The sequence below is a fragment of the Hyperolius riggenbachi genome, chromosome 5 (assembly GCF_040937935.1).
Source record: "Hyperolius riggenbachi isolate aHypRig1 chromosome 5, aHypRig1.pri, whole genome shotgun sequence".
In the NCBI taxonomy this organism is placed as follows: domain Eukaryota; kingdom Metazoa; phylum Chordata; class Amphibia; order Anura; family Hyperoliidae; genus Hyperolius; species Hyperolius riggenbachi.
The window spans coordinates 66,978,188-67,003,617 of NC_090650.1; the positions used below are offsets into that span (position 1 = coordinate 66,978,188).

General features: G+C 44.7%; 1 protein-coding gene across 6 annotated transcripts in view; it reads left to right on the forward strand.

Moving 5' to 3' along the window:
* Positions 1–25,430, forward strand: part of LARP4B (La ribonucleoprotein 4B) — a 176,700-nt gene that overhangs the window by 141,771 nt on the left and 9,499 nt on the right. For 3 of the 6 annotated variants that reach the window (XM_068235823.1, XM_068235824.1, XM_068235822.1), the window contains 6 exons: positions 2,591–2,636; positions 4,762–4,926; positions 5,878–5,952; positions 17,496–17,620; positions 19,844–19,954; positions 22,686–22,794. In XM_068235823.1, the coding sequence (XP_068091924.1) occupies positions 2,591–2,636; positions 4,762–4,926; positions 5,878–5,952; positions 17,496–17,620; positions 19,844–19,954; positions 22,686–22,794 (631 nt within the window). The remainder of the gene's footprint in view (positions 1–2,590; positions 2,637–4,761; positions 4,927–5,877; positions 5,953–17,495; positions 17,621–19,843; positions 19,955–22,685; positions 22,795–25,430) is intronic. The other 3 variants (XM_068235825.1, XM_068235826.1, XM_068235827.1) reach the window with 3 other exon arrangements.

Sequence of the window (25,430 nt, forward strand, 5' to 3'; positions counted from 1 at the left end):
ATATCTGTAGAATGAAGATAACTGCAGTTTTGCAAAGCTAGGTGCAAAAAAAGAGTTCCGATTAGAGCGGTCAATTAGATGTTAATCAGTCTAGCTTGTATAAAAATGTACTGCCACATACAATACAATTGGTCAGGGCTGTGGAATCGGTACAAAAATCATCCGACTCATACTTTGAATCTTCAGTTTATTAAACCACGACTCCAGGTATCCAAAATGGCTCCTACTCCTCTGCTTTGACTCCTTAGCTGTGGAATTGGTGCAAAAATCACCAGACTCCTCGGTTTATAAAACCTCCGACTCCAGGTACCCAAAATTGCTCTGACTCCACAACCCTGCAATTAGCATGCAAGTTGGAATTATTTGCATCTAATTATCTGTCTTTAGAGCCCAGGGTGAATCGGCTACATTTTTTTTTTTCAAACACATGGGGATTTATGCAAATGCATTGCCAACCATAATACAGTAAGTCTCGGTTATCCGGAACTCTGATCTCTGGCAGTCTTAACCAACCAGTATGCCTGGGATGGGGGCAGGAATGGGGGCGTTCCTTTTTAGGTTTGCAGAATACAGCAGACTTGCATATCATTCGGGCGTCGGTCATCAGTCCTGCAGCTCTTTTTCTACATCCTTGTATGGTTCCCCAGTGTGTCACCTGACCCACATCAGGTCACATGACACATTAGAGCTGTTGAGGGGGACGGAGCAAAGCAACTGGGAGATGCAGACTAGAAGACCAGCGTTAGGAGGATTTGTAAGTTGTTTCCTCTGCGCTCTGCATTCCAAGAACAGAGCAATCCCTGCCTGTGCATGATAATCGGGACTTTGCTGTGCATATACTTTGTTGTAAGGAATGCTTGCTTTCAGAATTTAACAGCTTCAATTGTGTGTTTACTTTAGTTAAAAATTGCCTTTCCATTTCAAGCAGCAGCTGTGAATTTCCCAAACCACCTGTAAATGCAAATTGCACAAAGCAGGTCATCTTAGTAGTGATTTTCCACATCTGCATAAATCTATCGACTAGTTACAGCATGGACACTCCAAGTGGTGAGCGACTGCGCTCCGACTCAAAATATGCAGTTTGAAAATACTTGTGGCATTAATCCTTAGTGATGCAGTTGTCTATTAAATGGGATTGAGTCCGTGGCTGGTAATATTTAATGGAGAACTTATTTAAATGATACCTGTACAAAACAAAACAAAAAAAGTCTGCCCTACCATCAAGAAAGATCATCGGTTTGTACCCACAACTACTCCTATAGACTGGGAGTGACATCATCATTGTGTGACAGGCCTTCCCTGCCACATGCCACTAGGTCACACCGCTTCATTGTCAATATACTGGGATTTGGATGAGTAGGGGCTATTAAGGCCCGTATACACCTGCAACCAAACCGCCTAATTGTTGGACGACAATCAGGTGTGTGTATGTCTGCGAAACGACTCAATGACCGACTGACAACAGGCTATTTGCCTGATCCATCTGGTGTATCTACTCACACAACATACTTTTTTTCGAATGCAGCCATGTTGTGCAGTCCATTGTTTCGCTTTAGCGCGCCGACTATTAACCGAATGTGGACCGACTTAGTTTGAAGCTACCTCCAGCAGGTGGTGCTGCCGCTCTGACTGGACGTAGATTCAACGTCCACGAAAACGAAGCATCCCGCCGCGATCGTGCGCACCCAAGAGGGGAGGTTAAACTGTCTTATGACAGCTGACATCTCCCCTCAGTGATCAAAAGCCATCGCGTATGGCTTCTGATCACTATGATCGCCGCGGCTCATAGGGGGGGGGGGGAGAAGAGTATCCACTCACCTTCCTGTTGTTCCCTTCGGCGATAGTCTCTCCCCTCTGCTCTGGCCGGCATCCCAGCTCGCTTTGACATTAGTACCGGGTCCCAGCTTGATGACGGCGCCAAGCAGCGACCCAGAACTGAGCAGTACGAGCGGTGATGCCGGCGAGAGTGGAGGGGTCCACAGCGGCTCATCGCTGAAGCCTGGGAGGTGAGTAAAGGCTGTGGGCTACAGGGGGGACACCTGGCTACTAAAGGGAAACCATGCCAAGCTATCCCTAAGAAGGATCCGGCTGCCTGACCCCCCCCCCCCCACCCCACCCCCAAAGCGCCAACACTCCCCCCCCCTTATTTAAATTTGCCTGGTACTTAAGAGGGGTTGGGGGCAGCCGGTCACAAAAGGGTTTGAAGTGGTCGTTGAGTTAGTTGGTGCGCAGAAAATACAAATCGAGTAAACTGTTCTTCGTGGGGTCATGTTGTGATGCTGGCAATGCACTTCTGTTGATCAGGTTTCTGGAAAACTGCAAGAAAGTTTTACAGCAGTTACTTTTTATTATTTGCCAAAATTTCCTTTTCACATGAGCACATAATTAGCATACTAGAGTTCCCCCCTCAGCACTGGCAGTGCACATTTGCAGTATAGCAGTACATACGAGGTGTGATATGATGCACAAGAACATCAGAAACTGTATAGACAAAAAGTGCAAAGCATTTTCTCAACATGAACTTCATTTTTGTATGCTGTGATTGATTTGCCCCAAATCATTATACTGACACTTGTCTATTTTTCTTTAGAAAAACCTCCTATGGCTTTAGGAAGAAGAGGGATGACAAGTTTGTGGTAAGTGCTTGTAAACATACTAATAAGATATTAGGGCTGGGGCCCTCTACAATGCTTTCCATGAGGCAAAGCGCTGCAACAGTGGAACCTTATGACAGTGGTTCCACTTTCAGCGTCGAGATCACAGAGTGCTGCTTGCAACATTTTCTAAGCAATTGCTTTCAATTGCTGCAGGGCCAAATCGCAGTCTGGGAATCTGGTTTAAAATCGTGGTACTTTGCAATCTGGAAATCATGAAGCCACTCTGTAGTGGGCCCAGTGGTTTAAAGAAGTGTGGAGGGGATTCGCTCCCATAAGTAAGGGTGAGATGCAAATAATACAGAGTTGCTGATTTAATGCATATTTATGCAGCTTAAAAAATGGACCAATCAGACTCTGCAGCAGCATTTGGTGCATTCTAAAACAACATAACATTGCAGAAAATGAACAAATAAAATTTAATCCACTCAGAATTATTTGAATCTCATTGGCCATCCCTACCCAAGGAGTAAAGGTCTTCGGAATTCAAAGGACAAACGAGGTGACATGTTGAGATAGACGTGTATGTACAGTGCCAAGCACAAAAATAACTAGGCTATGTTAAACATCAGGTATGCAAGAGACATTGGCCTCAATTCACTAAGCTTATCTCCTGTCTTTAATAACATTTCTAGAGTGATCACCATGGTGATAAAGCATGTATTATTCAGGAAACATTTTACCTCAGGCAAACCTTAAGTTAACTCTTCTGTCTTTAAGTTAACTCTTCATTCCTTAAAATAACTCCACAGTTAAAGACAGGCTGTTTATTAACTGCGTGTGAAAATAACTACAGAGGAGGTAAATTAACTACAGAGGAGGTAACTTAAGGAATGAAGAGATGAGATAACTCTCTTAAGGCCTCAATTCACTAAGATCATGCTGGAGCTAATAAGGCAAGAGAAAACTTACCTCCACATAAGAGAGTTTTATCTTATCTCTTCATTCCTTAAGTTACCTCCTCTGTAGTTATTTTACCTCCTCTGTAGTTATTTTCACACGCAGTTAATAAACAGCCTGTCTTTAACTCTGGAGTTATTTTAAGGATTGAAGAGTTAACTTAAAGACAGAAGAGTTAACTTTAGGTTTGCCTGAGGTAAAATGTTTCCTGAATACTACATGCCTTATCACAATGGTAACAACTATAGAAGAGTTATTAAAGACAGGAGATAAGCTTAGTGAATTAAGGCCTTACTGTGTGGAGGTAAATTTTCTCTTGCCTTATTATCTCCAGCATGATCTTAGTGAATTGAGGCCAATGTCTGTACGGGTCAGACTATAGCCTACCCTCACCGATAAGGAATTACAGCTATAAAACACTTTCCTGTCAGTAAATGGTTTCTAAGAGCAGGAAAGAGATAAAAGGGTCAATTAATACATTTGAGCTCTGGCATTCTTCAATGAAGGTATCATTAAGCAGAGACAATGAAACAGTAAAAACTTAAAAATTAGATTTAAATATAAAATAAAACTGTGGGATTCTCAGTTTATTTTCACCTCGCATGTCCTTTAACCTCCCAGGCGGTAACGGGGTTTCCTGATCGGAGATCACCGGAGGCGATTGAAGAGGGCGGGGGGATGCCGCTGCACAGCGGCTATCATGTAGCGAGCCCTGGGCTCGCTACATGATTTAAAAAAAAAAACTGCTCTGCTGCCCCCTGGCGGTTTTTAATAAACCACCAGGGGGGTTAAGGCTAAGGCTAGCCATATACTGGTCTGTAATGGTCAGATAAGGTAAGCAATTAATCACTCCTCAAATACAAATCAATCAGGTAATAGAGTGACATCTTGCCTCACTTGAGCCACCTTGACCCCCATAGCCCTTTCAGGAACAGACGGCTCTGGCTCTTTAAGAATCGGAGCCATCTGTTTCCTATTTTGCCCTGAGATTACTGTGATTGGCTCACATTAATTATGGGGTCAGGAGCGAATTACATTTTCATTGAGACTGCAGAGCTAGTGTGTGCAGCGACAGAATAGCGACATGAGTGCACAACGGTGAATTGTTGGAATCTTCGTCCTGTCAGAGCCGCACAAGTCCGCCCCGTTCCATTTGCTGCCTAACAATCTCGATCTACATCTGATCTTTTGTTTCCATTTTCTTCAGAGAGGGCAGACTCAATCTCCTCCACCTATAAAGCCTCCATCTCCAAGCTTTGAACTGGGACTGTCTAGTTTCCCTCCTCTACCTGGTGCTGCTGGCAATCTAAAACCTGATGACTTTTTTGAAAATAGACTTTCAAGTTTGGTGATAAGCACATCAAAAGAAAAGGTAAGCCATTCCTAATGTGCAAGGATAGTTTACAACGCAGAAAGTGAGATAATGTAGTTGTTTCCTTCTCTTATCCTTTACTTAGCTGACTCCTTCCCCCAGTTTTGAACACTTTTTATGTTCCTGGGTGGTGGTTATGCTACCCCCTATTAACCTAGTCACATGAGCTCAGTTAGAGAGGGTGTTCCTCATGCCTACTGCATTGACAAGCTGTGAAAGGAAAGGATGGAGTCAGCTAGCTTACAACAGACCACACTGAACGCTGCACTATCCCACTCCTGGGTAATGTTTTTTAAATCAGGGGTTCATTATTTGGAAACCCAGATAATACCGTCCACCTTTATGTATGGTTTGGAAGGAGGAAACGGAGTCCTGTGACATGCGACTGGGAACCTAACTCTGTGACTCTGCAAACTTAAAGGTGCCAAACTGTTTTGGGTAGCATTCTCCAGGTTATCCTTAGAATGCCTCTAAGACTCTTTCTAAGGCCTGGGACCCACTAGCAGCACTTTAATGCTTGTGGTTTGAATAGCCCTTCCTAATATAATGCTACGTCCGTGATCTCACTTGAGGGATGTGATGTTTTCAAGAATCACCTATAGCATTATATTAGCAAAAGCTGCACAGATTACACGCACTTAGAAAAGCGCTGCTAGTGGTTGCCAGACCTAAATGGCAAGAGCGGTTTTTATGAGCTAGAGTTACCTGCTGCTGTCTTTCAGTCAGTGGTCATGTGTTGTCCCCTAAAGTAAAGTTTACCACCTTTGTCTATAACGAGATGAGCAATGTCTATGTTGGTAGTGTTAAGATAAATGTCGACCATTGCTGAGGTGTTTTGTCATCAACATTTAATCTATATGCAGGTGAATTTAGTATATATGTCACTCCACTTCTTGCCTCTGATCGGAAACTGAAAGCATTAAGTTATATTTGCTGCTTTCTTTCCATTAGACTTTGAGCATTTGGGATACCCTAAAGACTAATGCGGACTTCCACATAGTTCAAGGAGAGCTAGGAACTGCCACGGTATTTGTTTTTCCCTTAAACTATAGATTGTCTTTGCTATGTATTTTAGTTGTAATCTACAGAGCCTCTCTAGGCCTTGAAAACATCTACTTAGAATGCCTGTTAACATCTTACCACCATATCAAATTATTTAAGCTGTTTGTCATAATTGTTTAGCTGAAAAACGTGCTGGGTGTAAAGTAAAGCACCATGCCGAAAGTACATTCTGCACCAGAAGTGGGCTGAAGCCATGCCAAAAAATATATGCTTTGCTGCAGGAGGGCGATTTGGTACTGGGATGACTTAACCTTCTGAAGTGACATGACTTCCGCATTTCAAATTCCCACTTTCACATGAAGTTTTGTTTTAAGTACATGACTGCTTTAAGGAAAAAAATAAGAAAAACTTGGCACTGCTCAACTCACCCCCTGATCTAAGAGAATATGTTTTTTTCACTGAATTATGGGGTGGCGTTTGTCTTTCACTTGGACCACTTGACTTCATCCTACTTGAAGCCTGTCTGTACCACACCATCTTACTTAAAGGGAGGTTCAGGGACTGTTTAAAAAAAATAAAAATCCGCATCCACTTACCTGGGGCTTCCTCCAGCCCGTGGCAGGCAGGAGGTGCCCTCGGCGCCGCTCCGCAGGCTGCCGGTGGATGTCCCGACCTGGCCAGGCCGGCGGCCAGGTCGGGCTCCTTCCGCGTTCCAAAATGCGCCTCACGGCGGCGCACTGACGTCATCGGACGTCCTCCGGGCTTTACTGCGCAGGCTCAGTAGTTCTGAGCCCGCGCAGTAAAGCCCGGAGGACGTCCGGTGACGTCAGCGCGCCGCCGTGAGGCGCATTTTGGAACGCGGAAGGAGCCCGACCTGGCCGCCGGCCTGGCCAGGTCGGGTCGGCCACCGGAGATCACCGGCAGCCTGCGGAGCGGCGCCGAGGGCACCTCCTGCCTGCCACGGGCTGGAGGAAGCCCCAGGTAAGTGGATGCGGATTTTTATTTTTTTTAAACAGTCCCTGAACCTTCCCTTTAAGTAGCCCATACATTGGTCAATTTCAGCCATCAATCAATGGCGGATTCGACCACTCTGATCAAATCGGCTAAAAATCAGTGCAGCAGGGAGCATGATTGATCAGCCAATCGATCGATTTCCGTCCGATTTCAATCGATTTGTTCGATCGATCCGGATGGAAAATGTAGGTTGATTGGCTGCTGGCAGCAGATTGATGGCCCATAGAGTTGCATTGGATCCAATGATGCAATAATGCATTTCGATCGATTTTCAATAGACTTGATTCTGAAATCTATTGCAAATCTGTTCCTAGTGTGTGGCACACATCAGATAGATTCCTGTCAGATTCAACCTGACAGGCATGTGACAGGAATCTGTCTGATGGACGAATCAGAAAATCTATGCTCGTTTCCACTAGTGCGGTGCGAATCCCTGGGATTCCACCGCTGACGAAATCGCATGCGGATGCGATTCCGCGTGCGTTTTTTGCCGCGAATTCGCATGCGATTTCGCATAGGCAGGGTCTATGCGAATTTAACCATGTCACTGCCTGACTCAATTTGTATTACTTTTCATGCGAATTCGCACGCGAATTCGCGGCAAAAGACGCACGTGCGTTTTCCCTATTAAATACATGGGCTGCGATTCGCCTGCATTCCTCACGCAGGCGAATTCTGCAGGCCCTACCGTGCAGAAAAATCCTGCACAGAAAAAACGCACGAAAACAATGACAAGTGGAAACAGTCCCATCCACTTTCATTGCCTATGCGAATTCGCATGCAGGTCGCACATGCGAATTCGCCCTAGTGGAAACGGGCCCTTAGATATTCACTGTATAGAAGGCAGAATGGCAATCCAGGCCACACCCCCTTCAACATCCCATTAAAGCGGACCTAAACTCATGCATAAGAGAGAAAGGAAGCACAGAAATCCACTCTGTGTGTGCTTATCGAGAACAGCCTGTTTAATTCTCTATTCTCAGCAATTTAATGAGCCAGTGTCATTTGAGCTGTCAACTCTATGCTAAGTTGTGAGGTAATATGTAAGCATGGGAGTTTAACCCTTTCTCTGCTGCCATGATACAAATAAGTAACCACACTGCAGCATCTCTGTAGGAGCTCTATAAGATAAGCTGTAACCAGGAAATGCTTTTCTTTAAAGAGAACCCGAGGTGGTTTCTAATAATCCTAATAGCACACAGCGGCTGGGGCTGCATATAATTCCCAGCCACCGTTGCTACATTGTTTTCCACCCAGGCCCACTCTGCACTCTGTTGTGCTCACATAAATCACACAGCCGGCTAGCAACACAGCGTGTCGCAGACTGCTTTTTACCTCTGCATGTGTCAGTCTGGGGTTGCTAGCTGGCGGTGTGATTTATGGGGGCACAGCAGAGGGGGCCTGGGGGGAAACCATGTAGCTACAGAAGCTGGGCATTATATGCAGACCCAGCCTCTGTGTGCTATTAGGATTATTAGAAGCCACCTCGGGTTCTCTTTAAAGTTTTATGCTGTTGCTTATCTTAGAGCAGAGAGGAAGCTCTGAGTTAAGGTCCCCTTTAAGCCATGGGAAGCCTATTTCTGTGGTGGTAATAGGGGTAGTGGGAGCTGGGCTGTGTTTAACCATTTAAGCCGCCTGGACGTTGTAGTCACGTCCAGGCCACTGCTTTTGTGCTGCTGCCCGCTTCCGCACGCGATCACATGCGCACCCGTGTTGCACCCCGTTAGCCTGGCGATCAGTGAATGGGAACAGTTCCCATTCATTGATCTAAGTTTATGTTCGCATTCATTGATCTAAGTCCCCAGTAGAAAGACCAATGGCTTCTTATCAGAAACTGCCATCTTTCTAATAAAAAAAGTTTCCAGTCGTCCTTATGCTTCCGTGAAGCGAGAGCGTTCACTTCCAGGACTAAAAAAATGTTTTTGACTGTGGCCATCTTGTGGCCAAATAGTAAAACTGCATCTACATACATTTTAATAAAATAAAAACACACATTCTTACATTTAAACTTAACTGTTTACCCCCCTCACCAAAAATGACTCAAATAAAATTTTTAATGAGAAAAAAATTACAATAAGAAAAAAAAAAGTTACCTAAGGGTCTGAACTTTTTTAATATGCATGTGAAGAGTGTATATTACTAACATTTTTAAAATTATAAGCTTGTAAATAGTGATGGGCGCAAAACTGAAAAAATGCACCTTTATTTCCAAATAAAATATCGGCGCCATACACTGTGATAGGGACATCATTTAAATGGTGTAATAACCGGGACAAATGGGCAAATAAAATACATAGGTTTTAATTATGGTAGCATGTATTATTTTAAAGCAATAATGGCTGAAAACTGAGAAATAATGTTTTTTTTTCCATTTTTTCTTAATATTCCTGTGAAAATGCATTTAAAAAAAATAATTCTTAGCAAAATGTACCTCCAAAGAAAGCCTAAACCAGGCAGAAAAAACAAGCTCTAGATCAATTCATTGTGATAAGTAGTGATAAAGTTATTGGCGAATGAATGGGAGGTGAAAATTGCTCTGATGCATAAAGTGAAAAATACCCGCGGGCTGAAATGGTTAAAAAAGGGTACAGTAGTTAGAACTGAGCTGTGTAATTAAAAAAAAAAAAAAAAAAAAAAAAAAGAGGGTGGTTAGAGTAGAGCTTTGTTAAAAAAAAAAAAAAATTGATAGCAGCTTTAAAGGAAACCAGAGACGAGGAAAAATAAGTTTTATACGTACCTGGGACTTCCTCCATCCCCATGTGTACGGATCGCTCCCACACTGCAGCCGCCGGAGAGATACGTAGAGGGCGCACTTCTCTTGCGCAGACTGGCCGCGACTGGAGGAAATTACGGGACCCTGTATCAGAGCTGCAGACATTGGAGGACGGCGGCGTAGGAGCAATCCGAGCGCATGGGGCTGGAGGAAGCCCTAGGTATGTATAAAACTTTTTTTTTTTTTCCCAGTCTCTGGTACACTTTAAGATACTACTCCGTGACATATTTTGACATTAGTTGTGGTTCCCTCTTCGATTGAACAGATTTATCAGACAAGCCCTCCTAACTATAAGTTGACGGTTTCTACCACTGCCAATCCGGTATTCTACTGAGCATACAGAGTAATGAGACCATCTGTGGACTGATTTATAGCTCTTCTTGTGCTAATTTTACATTGCAGTTTTTATTGCTTGGCAGCCCAGGAAGGCAGTGTGCAGAACGCAGCGAGTAATCCCTCGTGAATCAGCAGATGCAGAGAATATTCATAACTTTCTGAGTGTATAGCAGACTAGATGCAGCCACCTGGCATTTTTGTGGACAGAAAAGCTTTGCTTTTTCTTCTGGAGTGTGTAGCTACAATTTACAATTTCTCTAGTCGTCTTCCAGGACAGCACAAGAGATAGAGGCTCGTCTTGCCAATACCAGAATCCCAAACCTTTGAATCTGAAGTGAAAATAAACTTATGAGATAATGATTTGTATGTGTAGTACAGCTAAGAAATAGAACATTAGAACAAAGATATGAGTCTCATATTGTTTGCAGTACAGAAAGAGTTAAGAAACCTCAGTTGTTATCTATGCAAAAGAGCTTCTCTGAGCTTCTTCCTCCCAACTTGGCTACAGCGCTGTTTTCTAAAGCACTTATGCATCAAAGAAACAGTGAAAGACCACTACAGATAAGGTTTTACTGCAGGGAACCTCGAAGGGTCATTAGCTCTGCTCTGTTTCTTGATTTAAAATACAGAATGTAGTTTGTAAAGTGCAAATATTAGAGAATAATGCTGTGTTATAAAAAAACTATGTAACTGAAAATAAAAATGATTATTTTCTTTGCTACGAATGTTGTATTAATTATCAATGCTACACATACAATTCATTATAAGTTTTGTTTTTTCCTGCTTCAGTGACCCTTTAAAAGCCCCACCTGTTCTTCACTACCTGCTTGTATTTCGTCTCTTATCTGATTAAATGTGTCACCTTGAGTCCTGGAACTATGTGTAAACCCCAACCATGTCCAGGCGCAGAAGTGCAGGCTCTGTGTCCTGGAGATTAGCGCTGGGGAGATTGGGGAAATCTGGCATTCCCCTTTCTTATGTGTGTTTGAGGTAATGCTTAGTCCCTCCTCACATCCCTTTTTAGTTTGTGTGGGGATTGACTTAAAGAGAACCCGAGGTGGGATTTAATTATGTTAGTGGGGCACAGAGGCTGGTTGTGCACACTAACACCAGCCTCCGTTGCCCCATGGTGTGCCTCCAGGACCCCCCTGCGCGCCACTATACCCCCCGCAGTCCTAGCGACACACAGCGTGTCGACAGCACAATGTTTACCTATGCACTGTCTGTTAGCGCCGCTCCCCCGCCTCCTCTGTATCGGCGCTACCCGCCCGCGTCCCTTCCCTCCAATCAGCGCGAGGGGAGTTACCCGGGCGGGTAGCGCCAATACAGAGGAGGCGGGGGAGCGGCGCTAACAGACAGCGCATAGGTAAACATTGTGCTGGCGACACGCTGTGTGTCGCTAGCTCTGCGGGGGTATAGCGGCGCGCAGGGGGGTCCTGGAGGCACACCATGGGGCAACGGAGGCTGGTGTTAGTGTGCACAACCAGCCTCTGTGCCCCACTAACATAATTAAATCCCACCTCGGGTTCTCTTTAAAGTCTGAAGGCATCTAAATTGCCTCTTTTTATTCCCCAGTCATCTTCAGCATTAAAGCGGACCCAAACCAAACATTTTTTTAAATAAAAATATTTAGTTGCACCATTCTGACACTTACCAAGATAAATAAACACTCCTTCAAGCCTATGAGCATTTCAGTCATGCTTCTTACCCTTCTCTTTTCATAACTAGAGTTATACTGGGGGCAGCCATTACTTCTGAGCTTAGTAGGAGGTTTTAGATCATGGATGTGTTTGTCATCAGCTACCCTCCCTCACAGGGTCGTCTATGTGAAATCTCACACAAGCTGAGATCACCTCCCCTGTGACATCATCAGTAACAGCCTGTGTTTGTTTGTTTTTTTCATCTCCTCCACCAGTCTGCCGGATTCTGTCACGGCAATATGAAAGGAAGGGAGGGGTTCCTCCAATAAATGTAAAATATTTTATATTTGTCATCATACTGCTGAAAAAAGGCTGCTATTTATTATTATAAGTTAGAAAATAGATTTTATTTCTGAAATCTTGTATTTTATATTTGGGTCCACTTTAAGATGAAAGCTGATTCGCTGCATCCCCGCGGCAGAACAAGGTCTTTATCCCCCCCCCCCCCCCCCCCCCCCCCGAAATCCCGGGGCAAAATTCCACAACTTTAGTTGCAGATTTTGCTGCCCAGGGGAGTCAGAGCTTTGCGCAGTAACTCTGCCTTCAGTCCCACCGATCTCCGCCTCTCCCTGCCCCTCTCAGTGATAGGAAACTGAAAGGGGGCAGGGAGAGGCGGAGATCGACAGATTGACTGGACAGGAGGCAGAGCTACTGTGCAAAGCTCTGCCTTCTCCAGGAAGTAAAATTCTGCAATCGCAGAATTTTGCCCAGGGGATTTCAGGGGGATAAAGACCTCGTTCTGCTGCATGAATGCGGCAAATCAGCTTTGCTCTTAATGCTGAAGATGACTGGGAAATAAGAGGTAATTTATATGGCTTCAGACTAGGGCTGCACGATTTCTCGGTTTTAAACCGAAACCACGGTTCCTGTGAAGACGATTTTGGGATTGTCTGGATCCGGCGTTTTTCGGTCTTTAGTGCTTGCCCGCATGGCCATGATCCGCCTACCTCAGCCGCTGCGCCGTGCCACAGAAGCAGTGCATATTTATGAGGTTAATGAGCCGGGCAGCGGGGGGAGGAGAGTTCAGTACAGAGCGGCACACAGCTTCTCCAATCGCTGGATAGCAATGGAATGACGGAGGCAGTAGGCGGAGCTGTACGCTCTAGTACAGCTCCACCTACCGCTGCCGTCATACCATCGGTATCCAGCGATTGGAGAAGCTGTGTGCCGCTCTGGACTGAACTCTCCTCCCCCCGCTGCCCGGCTCATTAACCTCATAAATATGCACTGCTTCTGTGGCACGGCGCAGCGGCTGAGGTAAGCGGATCATGGCCAGGCGCGGGCATGGCCGCAACGGCGTACCTACCTACCTATACTGCACACTTTACTAGCTGTACTGGGGCACTACCCATTCATACTGGGCACTATACTAGCTATACTGGGGCACTTTACTAGCTATACTGGCGCACTACCTACCCATAGTGGGCACTATACTAGCTATACTGGGGCACTATACTAACTATACTGGGGCACTACCTACCCATACTGGGCACTATACTGGGGCACTATACTAACTATACTGGGGCACTATACTAACTATACTGGGGCACTACCTACCCATACTGGGCACTATACTAGCTATACTGGGGCACTACCTACCCATACTGGGCACTATACTAGCTATACTGGAGCACTACCTACCTGTACTGGGCACTTTACGAGCTATACTGTGGCACTACCTACCCATACTGGGCACTATACTAGCTATACTGAGGCACTACCTACCCATACTGCCGGGCACTATACTATCTATACTGAGACACTATACTAGCTATACTGGGGCACTATGCTAGCTATACTGGAGCACTATACTATCCACACTGGGGCAACTAAACTCCCTATATTGGGGCTACTATGCTAGCTATGCCGCTGCACCCTAGTCCCCCCCCCCCCCAAAAAAAAAACCCGCTGCGCACGACACTGTACATTAGGACAAGCTAAAGCTTGTTTTGGAAAAAATTGTGAAAAGAATCGAAATCACAATTTCTGACAGAAAAATCGCAATTTCAATTTTTACCCAAAATCGTGCAGCCCTACTTCAGACTCTTTAATGTCTGTGGTAAATAATGAGTACCAGTCAGTTGAAATGGCAGTGTGGCTTCTAGTCCACCCAGGTTGGCTTAAATATGGGAGCCAGGAAGCCCTAAGGCTGGCATGTCTGTTTATATTGCATATAAATATACATTTGCATATTACATTATTGCTGTACAGAGTTTTATCAGTTTGATATTTAGGTACCTCATTTCATATACTACCTCTGGATTTTTCTGTTGCCTTTATGTTTGAAAGGGTGAGTAAGATTTGGGTGCCTTCCAGTCACTTTCTACATATTTGAAGGATAAGTGAGGCGACAAAAGAAATGTAGTTTTACTTACATGGGGGTTCTTCCAGCGCCTAGAAGTCATTTGTGGCCCTCACAGCAGTTCCATTCTTCTCTGGGGTCCCGCTGGCAATTTCCTAGAATCGCTGTCCCCTGACGGGTCGCCGTCTTCTGCGCGGGCGCATGCGGTATATGGCACATGAACAGTCATGTCATCAGGAGCGTACTGCGCCTGTGCCATATTACTGCGCAGGGGCAGCACACTCCCGGTGACGTGGGTGCATTCTCGTGCAGGCAGGGTTTAGAAGACTGCGACCCATCGGAAGACATGGATCCTTAGTGGCTGCCAGTGGGACCCCAGGGAAGACCAGAGCTGTGGTGAGGGACACAAATGACTTCTAGGGGCTGGAAGAAGCCCCAGTTAAGTAAAACTTCATTTCTTTTGTCGCTGATGAATGTGCTCACTGGGCTTCAGATATGGCCAGCCAGATTGGTGAGGTTTTGGTTCAGAAGGGCTTTGCTTTCTGTCTTCAGGTGCTTTAATGGGTCCTTGTGGTAGTTGGTATTTTGAGTCTAGACAAGGCTGTGTATGTGTACTGTCTGTATCATTCACACTGTATGTAGACATTGCATATTGACTTTCCAGTCAGAGCTAATTGTGCTTAATCACTCCTGGTTTGTGTTTGTTTTCCACATGGCTTTCCCTGACAGTCTCTCTGGTATCCAATTCACTGATTAAGCCTCCCATACCATACATTTCTTTGTCTGTATAGCTTATATTTTATGCAAAGCTTATAAGTTTTCTCATTTATATTTACCTACAGCTCAGACTATGGTTTTTATCCAGCATCTCTTATTGGATCAGTTTCACATGGCTGAAAAACTGTTCTGTTTGCAGCAAATCCGCTTTTGTGAACAATCACATACATTGTATTTGGTGTTTAACTCCATATCCTTTTTTTTCCAGCAGTGGCACAGAGATCACCGTAGTGGCCGCTATGGGGGCCTATAGCAAAGGGTTGGGGTGGGCCTCGTGGAGACACGTGCTAGGCCTCTTGAGGTGCCTAGGTGGAGTAGTAAAAGCAGAGCATAGGAGAAAAGTAACTTCTCTGCTAGCTCCACCATCCCTAGGCATTCTCGGGCACTCTAATCATAGCAATGAAGTTGCCTGGAGAAGTTTCTTCTCACCTAGGCTACGCTCGCACCACTCTGCATGGGGGAAAGGGTCACATCTTGCTACATATACTGAGGGGTCTTTCTGGCTACCTGTACTGAAGGGAGCTACTGATGGCTATGTATACTGGGGGGGGGGGGGGGGGGGGCGCTGCGGCCCCTCTAGCTGCCTACATTGGGATTTACATCTGGCTCACCACTCCTGAAGGGGAGTTACAATCCTCCAGCAGTTGAGTTGCAACTTTGGATACCTAGTTCATTGCTCACTCGTACTGAGCTGGCAACATGTGCCCACATCCCAAGTCAGGCTCCTAAGCAAGGTAGTGAGTGGCCATTGGAGTGCTCATTCCCTACCTCTTTCTGTGTCAGGTGTGGTGCCAATAAGCCACGCCTACATGTTTTTCCTGTGATGCTACAGGCTTTCTCAATGCATGCTCAGACACCAATGGCTTCACTTATATTGTTGGGTAACTATGGCTACCAACACTGGAGGGCTAGTCAATACTGAGAGGCACCTCTGGCTACCTAAAATTAGTTGGGGTGTGTGTGGTGGAGGGAGAACTGCTGTACACAACCTGGACTCTTCGCAAAGGTTATAGACTGTCTCGGCCGAGTTTCATCTAGCGTGTACAGAACTTAAACCCCTTTGGGTGACAGTAATTGTGCTTACACACCTTAAAGGATATCCGAGCCAAAAGGAGGAGAAACGGGGGGAGCAGGCATGTAAGGGGAGCTTTGCTGATGCCAACCGCTTCCCCATTCTCCTCTGCCCCTTCCTTTTTTACCTAAAGAACCCCCACAGCCTCTTCCAGGTTGCCGGGAGTTGGGATCACTGCACCTGCACTGGCCCGGCTGCGCATGTCCTACAGCACGCGACCACGAGCCCTCTGCGCTTTACGTCGTGCACAGAGCTCTCCCGGCCCTGCGCTGTAGGATGTGCGCTGCCAGGCCAGTGCAGGTGCAGTGATTCCAACTCCCGGCGACCCGGAAGAGGCTATGGGGGGTCTTTGTGTAAGTAAAGAGGGGGGGAGGGGTGTGCATCAGCACAGATCCCCTTACATGCCTGTTCCCCCGTTTCTCCTCCTCCTTTCGGCTCTGGTATACTTAAACTGTTTTCTTTTTGTTGTAACTTTTTAGAATGACTTTAAATGTCTCTTGTTTTGCTTGTGACTTGTGCTTCAATTGGAGACACTTGCACTGCAAAGAGGTAAATGCAGGGGCGTAGCAATAGGAGTTGCAGAGGTTGCGACCGCATCAGGGCCCTTGGGCCAGAGGGGCCTCAAAGGGCCCTACCTCAACTACAGTATTAGCTCTCTATTGGTCCTGTGCTGGTATTAATCACTTCTATAGATACTTTGAATAGTGGTAATCATTAACAAACTGCTCCCCATCTCCTTCTTGCACCTCTGACACTGTGGTTGCCATTGGCAGGTTTTGGTGCACCGTATCAATTGTTATTTATAGAGTGCTTGGGGGGCCCCATGTAAAACTTGCATCGGGGCCCACAGCTCCTCAGCTACGCCACTGGGTAAATGAGGTATCATTTTCCCAAAACCTTTCAAGTTAGATAGAGAGTGAAGCATAGTGCTGAAAAAACAGTAATAATAAATAGGCCTTAACCACTTGCCGACTGCCTAACGCAGATTGTCGGTGGCAGAGTGGCTTTGTTGCTCCTCCAGGATGCCATATGGCGTCATCTCATGAAGAGCGAGATTTGCCACCCGGCACTGTGCTCAGCAGGGCATAGCGATGGCGCAGGAAGACTATATAATTTGACATCCAACTATATATATATTGACGCTGCAGAGTATTGCCTTGTCACTTAACTGTCCCTCGAAAGGGCTCACAATCTAATCCCTTCCATAGGCATATGTCTATGTATGAATAGTGTAATGTATATAATGCAGTGTAGGGCCAATTTAGGGGGGAGTGGAGGATTATAAAAATGCAAACATTCTGCTCTTTTAATTAAAAAAAACAAAAACTAACAATCGCAGCTGCAATCAAATACCACCAAAATAAAGCTCTATTTGTGAGAAGAAAAGGGGGTAAAATTAATTTGGGTTCCAAGTTGGATGACTGAGCAATAAACTGGTTTAAAGTTGTGAAGTGCCGAATTGTAAAAAAAATAGCCTGATCAATAGGGGGGTATAAACCTCTGGTCCTCAAGTGGTTAAATATAACTGGGGTGGTGGTTGTAGGATTAGAGCAAGTCAATTATTTACAACACTTTTCTCTTGTACTGTTACAGAATGTTAATGTGGATGCAAGTACAAATACCGTCCCTTCTGGGATTCCACGGGAGCCATTGCTGCCAGTTCCTCCTGCACTTCCGGTGACCTACCAGAGCCCTCCATCACCGGCTCAATCTCCAGAGTAAGTCAGCCTTTTCTGCTTGTAAGAGAACAGCGTGAAGAACCGCGACCATGCTAAGGATACACTTCAGTTTCCATGTCATAAGAATTCAGCCTGACCAGAGTGGAATAATCCTGTGAAATAAAGCAAACCAATGAAAACATACATGTTGCTATGTTATAATTGCTGCATGTCTAACATTCGAGCGTTTTTCCTTGCTCTGAAATTGCCTCCTTGTATGTGTGTATGGAGTGAGAGATGCGATTCACTGCTCCCATTGGTCAGCTGCCACTATTGTTAGTCATGTGACATTGTTGATGGGATTACAGAGGACTGGTCTTCAATATGCTCAGCATTACTGAGAGGGAAGTGTAGAAAGTGCAGCACAGGTCCGCTTGCATGGGGGTGTGTTTGTGCTCATTGCCTGTAGCACTAGCAACCAGTCATATTTCTTGTAACATGCAAATCCATATTGTAAAATGACAAGGGGGCGCAGGACAAATACTTCAGGGAGCCAAAAGTCGTGGAGGAATCCAAATGCAAGGAACAGACTTCTGGTGCCCATCAAAAATTTAAAACTTTACTTCTAAAGTCTACTAGCCTCAAATATCTCCTATATTTAAAATCTACTAGCCTCAAATAACTCATATATTTACATGCATTTATTTTATTAAGCTCATTTTAACACCTCTTTTGCTTTGGATGGCGATGGCTTAGAATCTGTCTCTTCCAGTCTAAGGGAGATTTCACCTGTTCCATGGACTGGGTCACTGAGAACAGGAAGTGAAGTAAGATGAGCACACTTGGAAAAATAAAACCCTTTAATAGCACAGAGGAATGCTGGTGCATTTCAACGTTTTTTTTGTTGTTGGTTTGTTTTGATTTTTTTTTATTTTTTTTTTACAATAAAGTTTGGAACATGAAAATGTAATGTTTAGACTGCAAGCTGTTAGTGGTGGCAGCATCTGCACCACAGCCAGCAGCTCTCTCGTGATGCTACCTCCCATCCTGATTGCTTGAAATCTGCAGAATGGAGGGGTGAAACCACCTGTGACCCTTAAAGGACAACTGACCGGAGAGTGATATGGAGGCAGCCATATTTATTTCCTTTTAAACAATACCAATTGCCTGGCCTCCTGCTGATCACCCACCTGAAACGAGCATGCAGCAAAATGCAGTCAACAAGTCCAACATCTGATCTGCATGCTTGTTCAGGATCTATGATTAAAAGTATTAGAGGCAGAAGCTCAGCAGGACAGCCAAGCAATGTGCATTGTTTAAAATAAAACAAATATGGCAGCCTCCATATCCCTCTCAGATCAGTTGTCCTTTAATAAAGCCACGTCTCACTAGGGACTGATGACTTTCAATGAGCTGTGAATCTTCAGGGGTAGTTATTACACTGTAATACTACCAGGGCCAGAACCTATCTGGTACGGAGGAGGAGTAAAGGGGTAGAGAATGTCCTGGCTGTGCATGCATTACTGTACTTGCTTACTTGCTGCCAATTATTTGATTTAAATGTACATTTTCATAGAAATGAAGGTATTAAAGGAAACTTGAGATGTTTAGAACTGTAGTATTTATACTTACCTGTTGCTTCCGCCAGCCCCATGCACGCCGTTGGCTCCCTCGCCGTCCTCCCGGGCTGCTTCGTTGTCCTGCGGTAAAGTGAAGAATGCTCCCGGCTGGGCTGCTCATGTGCAACTGGCCAATTTACCGGGCCTTTCCGCAGGACAACAAAACAGCCTGGGAGGACGGCGATGGAGCCAACAGCGTGCATGGGGCTGGATGATGCCCAAGGTAAGTATAAATGCTGCAGTTCTAAATATCTCAGGTACACAAGTATGTGCCTTAACCTAGGGCTTTAATGATAGAGAAAAGAGTGGTTTAGTGACTTTGCCAGCCATGCCCCTCCCACATGCTATTGTAGGGGCTAGGTTCCCACAGTAAAGTGGCAGCCATCCTTTGGTGGGCCCTGAGGTCTGGCTTTTCTATACAATGTTAGAAGAGTAACCTTTCAAGGAGAATTCCACAAAGAATTATTGGACTGGGTATCAAATAGGGAATTAAGTAGGAGTGACAGCTTTAACTCCTACCTGTTTCATGCCCTTCAAACGATACCTGCAGCAAAACTTGTAAATGGTGCTCAGAGTTGGTCTTTAGACAGCTTTCTAACAGTTGTATACATGTCCGTAGATAAGAGCTTGAGCACTGTTCCATTGACTCTTCTGCTTTTACTAGAGTAATGTGTTTATTGCTATGGGGAGAGGAAGAGGGACGATATGCAGAGCCTGAAGGAACGGCTTCCAGTAGGAGGGATGAGGACAATGCATGTATGCATGCTTGCTTCAGGTGTGTGATTCAGACATTACTTACCAGAAATGATCAGAACTTCCAGGCAATTGTCTTTGTTTAAATGGAAATAAATATGGCAGCCTCCATACACCTGTAACCTAGGGTTCATTTTAAAGGCCACTGAGCACCCATCAGACTTTCTTTTTTTTTTTTTTTTGTACAATGAACTTCCCCATAAGAGAGGTTCGTAATGCAGTATGCCGATAAGGTGAGCGGCATTGCTTACCTATGGGGGCTGCTCCTGTAGTTCCCAGTCCGTGTGGAGTACACCATCACTGTCCGCAGCGGCCACAGTTCTAACCTTTTGAGGTTGCTCCGGCCACAAGGTATGCTTGTAGAAACATGCCACAATCCACACCAGGATCTATAGTACGTAGATGTGAGCAACTCCCGCTGAGGAGATGTACAGAATACAGCTCCTGTCGAGCATTGCAGCCAGGGAGCAACCTCCAAATGTTTGAGCTGCGATTGGTCACATGGGGGGGGTGCAAGAGGAGCAGCCCCACATAGGTAAGCAAAGGGGCTCCCCAATGGCATACTGCATTACGAACCTCCCTTATGGGGAGGCTCATTGTAAAATAAAGTTTGATGGGTTCTCAGTGCCCTTGAACAACTTGGGATTACATCAACATTCTCTCCAACTGGGGACTGGCTGCTGCTCTAGATCTTTGCATATAGATGGCAACCAGTCTCTACTATCATATAGATCCCTGTCAGATTGACTGAGCTGAGAGAGATCTACAGTATAACTGCCACATACTAAGCAGATTTTTCATGAAGAGCAATGCTATGGACCTGCCTCTGCCATCGCTCCCTATCCGGAGCGATCGATTTTGGCCCATGGATCAGGTTGGCTGTGGCATTGGTTTCTAGCAGATTTTATCAGTGATCGAATCAGCTGAATATCGATGAGAAACATCGATGTTTATGGTCACTTTTAGGCTGCAATTGGAATTGGCATGAAATTAGTATCCGCTTGGCTGCAGATCTGCCTGTTGTGGCATTGTAACACATACAGCTGTATAATTTTATGCAGAATTTGCTTCATTATGCATACATCAGATTACTGCAAGAATCTAGGTTGTAGTATGCTGAATTGATCTCCTTTAGCTTACTCCTCTGGAGGTTGAACATTTAGATGAAAACAAAGGACAAGAGTCTAACCAGGAGCCACAGTAAGGCCTGCATTATCTTCTTATATCTCCTCGTACAAGTGTGATAAGGTATTATATGGGCATTATTGGTCGGGGATTACTTTTAGGCTAGTTATCCACTTTCTGCAATTTTTTTCCACACATTTTAGCAACGAATATTCACATTTCTATGCAAACCTATGATTGCAAGTGGGATAGTTTCCATTTTGTTTGAGTTTTTGCATGCTGTTGTATGCGTGAATAAAACGGATGGCCTGCTGAACATTTTTGCATTCTGTATTAGGCCTAAACGATTTTAGGAAAAAATTGAATTGAGCGATTTCTTTCAGAAATCGCAATTTTGATTCGATTCATGATTTCCTTCAAATTAAGCATTGTTCCCAGCTACACCCCTCCCCCGTGAGCCTATGTCTCAGTCTCTCTTTGTGCCCCTTTGTCTGTGTCCCCTCTGGGTTTCTCTCTAGCCCACTTTGTGTCTTTGTGCATCTTTTGTCTTTCTGTGCCCACTCTGGGTCTCTCTGTGCCCCCTTTGTCCCCCAAGCTGCGGCAGTGCTGGACATACATTCCAGCACAAGTCCAGCGATACCCATCTATCCACTTGGCCCCCTGCAGGCTCTAATGCATGGCATACTTCCTGTATATTATGTGACATACAGTAACTAGGAAGTAGGCCGTGCACAAGAGCCAGCATATGGCAAGAGAGGACATACAGCATTGGACTCATGTCGGAAGGTATGTCCAACACTGCGGGCCGCACACGCGCCAAAACTTGGGGGAAGCCTCTTCTTCATACTTCCCCATGCAGAAATGACCTCATCATGGAAATCGCTGCTTTGACTATTCCAAAATTGTGATCTTGGTGATCACGATTTCAGTTTAAATTCGATTTATCTTTAAGGCTTATTCTGTATGCGATTTTTCGTATGTAATGCAAAAAAAATTCATAAAAAGTGAATTTTCCCAGCCATTTGATTACTGGCAAAAGGAACTGGTCATGGTATTACTAGGCAGATCATGTAAATTAGCGCCATTGAAAAAAGTTTCATAAAAATCGTATGTGATTTTTTCCCGATGTAAAATGCAATGCTACAGTAGAAACATGGCCTTACAGCTTTATCTGGAAAAATAAAAAGAAATGCCCTTTAAGACCAATCTCTGGGAAAAATAAGCCTTTCAGGAGAAAAGGTTGGGGCACACCTGAACAGGGATGCTCTCTCCCTTGTTCCGCCTTTTCTTGGTTTCCAGGTCCACGGTCATTAATCCTATCTGTCCAGCAATGTCCATCTGCTCTGTGCCTTCAAGTTACGGCAGTAGTCTGCTAGTAGTGTCCCGGTCAATCAAAACTGCTGCCTTCCCTCACCATAATGAGTGCTGGAGAGGCAGGACTGGCAGCCATCTTTGAAAATACTGACGCATTGCACTGGACACCAGAGGGAGCCATCGTGGGGACTGGAGTATCTTCTTCTTTTTTTTTATAGCAGTGACTGAGGTTCTGTTCTAAGGGGTAGTAAAATAATGCTTCTGAACACTGAGCTGGAACATTTACTTATGTATTTTATTTTTTATTTCTGCAGCGACTCTAAAATGGTGGATATTCCTCAGCGAGAGTCTCCAACTATTGAAAGGATTTCTGCCACTCTTAACACTGCTAGTAAATCGGTTCAAGTCAATGGAGCTGCTACTGTAAGTATTTGTTACATTTTTCCTACATACGTATCATCCACAAGTAGTAGCAATATACTGATGTGGACAAATTTGTTGGTACTCTTACATGTTATTGAAAATGTGCTTTGGCCCACTGAAAAGTAACTAAATGAAAAGTGTCGAATGAAGGAATGTCCGCACGATGCCTCCTCGATCCACAAATTTATTCAGGACGTATCCCTTACAGATAAAAGAGTACTTAGACTGACATGTTTCGAACCTACATGGTTCTTAATCATAGCCATTTTATGGTTTCCATCTACAGGATTTTAGAGAGGGTGATGGGCAAACCAGGGGGAGTGGCAGGCTGACCACACCTAAAATGGATAGTGGCCAGGAACTGCGTCCTCTATACTGCCTGCCACATCAGCCTTTACAATGGTGCCTAGTCGAAAAATCCACAAGGCCTCTCTCTTCCGAATCATGGCCAGTAGATCTCCCCCTCTTTTTGGTAATATTACCCTTTCTATGCCATGGAAATTTGTATTTGGAGTTTATCATGGGTTTGTTTGTGGGCCTCTTTGTATGTATCTATGTTTGTCATCTAGAGATATGCAGTTGTGTCTTTATTTTTGAGTGCGTATGCCTTGCCTGGTGTTTTGCCTGGCATTTTATTTGTGTATAAACTTTTTGTTTTAAGAAATCTTTTAAATTTACGTACACAACATTGTAAAGGCTGATGTGGCAGGCAGTATAGAGGACGCAGTTCCTGGCCACTATCCATTTTAGGTGTGGTCAGCCTGCCACTCCCCCTGGTTTGCCCATCACCCTCTATAAAATCCTGTAGATGGAAACCATAAAATGGCTATGATTAAGAACCATGTAGGTTCGAAACATGTCAGTCTAAGTACTCTTTTATCTGTATGGGATACGTCCTGAATAAACTTATGGATCGAGGAGGCATCGTGCGGACATTCCTTCATTCGATACTGTGTTTGGGCTGGGCAGCCCCTGTTCCAGCACTGTCTCCCCGTTGTGAGTTGAGCGGTATTTTTCCTTATCTACTAAATGAAAAGTGGTTGTTATTTGTATACTTGGCATGCTCTTGATATGTCATCGGCTAAATTGTGAAAATAGATGAAGTGGTGTTCTACAGAGATATTGGCCCAGATACATTTGTTGTTACCCCTAGATTAACTTTCCTAAGGACAACTCTCTAAGAGGTTCAAACTAAAAATAAAGGTTACTTTTTTTTAGTAACAGTGGTCCCAAAGGAACAATTTTGCTGATGTACAGCAGAGGAGACCCATGCTGTTTCTATTGTTCTGCTCTTAGTGCATTTCTTCTCTACAACACAACATTAAAGGGACACTTAAGTCAAACAAAAAAAATGAGTTTTACTCACCTAGGGCTTCCAATAGCCCCCTGCAGCTGTCCGGTACCCTCGCCGTCTCCCTCCGATCGTCCTGGACCCGCCAGCAGCCACTTCCTGTTTCGGTGACAGGAGCTGACAGGCTGGGGACACGAGTGATTCTTCGCGTTCCCAGACACATTAGCACCCTCTATGCTGCTATATGGTATATGATATATGCTATAGCAGCATAGATGGCGCTATTGTGGCCAGGAACGCAAAGAATCACTCGCGTCCCCAGCCTGTCAGCTCCTGTCACCGAAACAGGAAGTGGCTGTCGGCGGGGCCAGGAGGATCGGAGGGAGACGGTGAGGGTACCGGACAGCTGCAGGGGGCTATTGGAAGCCCCAGGTGAGTAAAACTTTTTTTTTTTTGTTTAAGTGTTTCTTTAACTTCCCCCTCTCCGATACTAAAAGCGGATCTGCACTCACCACTTCCCCTCTGCTCTTAAAGATAAGCAAGAAGTTTTAAATCAGGATGAGACCATTTATTGGCTAACTACAAATGAATAAGAATAAACAAGCTTTCAGCCTTGCAGCCTTCGTCAGGTTTACATCCTGTTAGTTTGAAAGCTGGTGGTACAGACAGCTTATATACATGCAACATCAAAAGGGAAAACAGATATTTTTTTCAAGCATAAATACATCATTAAGATGCCTTAATACAAACAGACCATCTAAATGGGGTAAGATAAGGATCCTTGTTTACTTTATTGCTCACAGACCTGGTATTAGGATTGACCCAGAGGTATCGTAAATTCTTAGTTCAAGATAAGCAACAGCACAACAACCACTAAAGAAACACATTTCTTTGCTAAAGAAGTCCAGCAATAAATCTGCAGTGTCTACTTCCTGCTTTCATGGAAGCAGACAAAGGGTTAACATCCTGTGTTTACATATTAGCTGGGCCGGCCGAGGACTGCTGAATTTCTGTGCTGACACAGCTGAGAGATCAAATTACACTTGTGATTTTTTACAGATGAGGGGGAATTAGACAGGATCCTCCCTCTAAAAACAATCTGTATGCATGTAGATTAGTGTGGCTCTGTAATATTAACAATTTGACACATCGTTGCGTTCCAGCAGTTCTGGAGTTGTGCTTAGCTATTAGGGATGATTTGCATATTTAGCAGTGATGCACTGGGGCACACCTCAAATCTCACTCCAACATGAATAATTGCAAATACCTTTTGTTTTAAGAAGGCAAACTTCTGTTTTGCATAGCATCTTAGTAAGGAGGCTTTTTGATCTGCTTTAGCCCCTTA